Genomic DNA, 423 nt, shown 5'->3' on the forward strand with positions numbered 1-423 from the left:
CTTGCCCTAGTTCTCTTCTCTCACTTGCACTTTTCCATCTTGTCCATCCAACATTTCTTGTTTCCCTCAGGTCCTTCTCCTGATCTGACCGTATCCATCACCCCTTGCCCTTTGCTTTCTCAATCCCCTCATTTCCACCCACTCCCCTCAGAACACCAGAGAGGAAACCCCAGTGATCACCTCGCCTCCAGAACTGGGTCTTTCCACCATGCTCATCACCTCTTCCAGGAGCTCACTGTTTTCTCCAGTGACCCCAGGTTACACTCACACACAGATCTGGCCACCAGTGAATGGTTGCCCTACTGCAGTGTTCTGCCAGCTGAACTGGTCCAGTATGATGAGAGCTGGTGCCTGGTGAGACTGAATGCAGGGAGTGGAGGGTAGGGGAGAGGATGTTTCACGAGCTATCGTGTCAGCTTGATT

At 52.2% G+C, this 423-nt stretch overlaps 1 protein-coding gene across 1 annotated transcript in view; it reads right to left on the bottom strand.

Moving 5' to 3' along the window:
- Nucleotides 1–216, bottom strand: part of LOC106722716 (C-type lectin domain family 6 member A-like) — a gene marked incomplete at its 3' end in the record, with an annotated part of 5,447 nt that extends 5,231 nt beyond the window's left edge. The window contains 1 exon segment of the mRNA XM_025214399.1: nucleotides 186–216. Within this exon segment, the coding sequence (XP_025070184.1) occupies nucleotides 186–216 (31 nt within the window).
- Nucleotides 217–423: the final 207 nt, after the last annotated feature.

This window comes from Alligator sinensis, unplaced genomic scaffold, assembly GCF_000455745.1.
Source record: "Alligator sinensis unplaced genomic scaffold, ASM45574v1 scaffold1129_1, whole genome shotgun sequence".
In the NCBI taxonomy this organism is placed as follows: domain Eukaryota; kingdom Metazoa; phylum Chordata; order Crocodylia; family Alligatoridae; genus Alligator; species Alligator sinensis.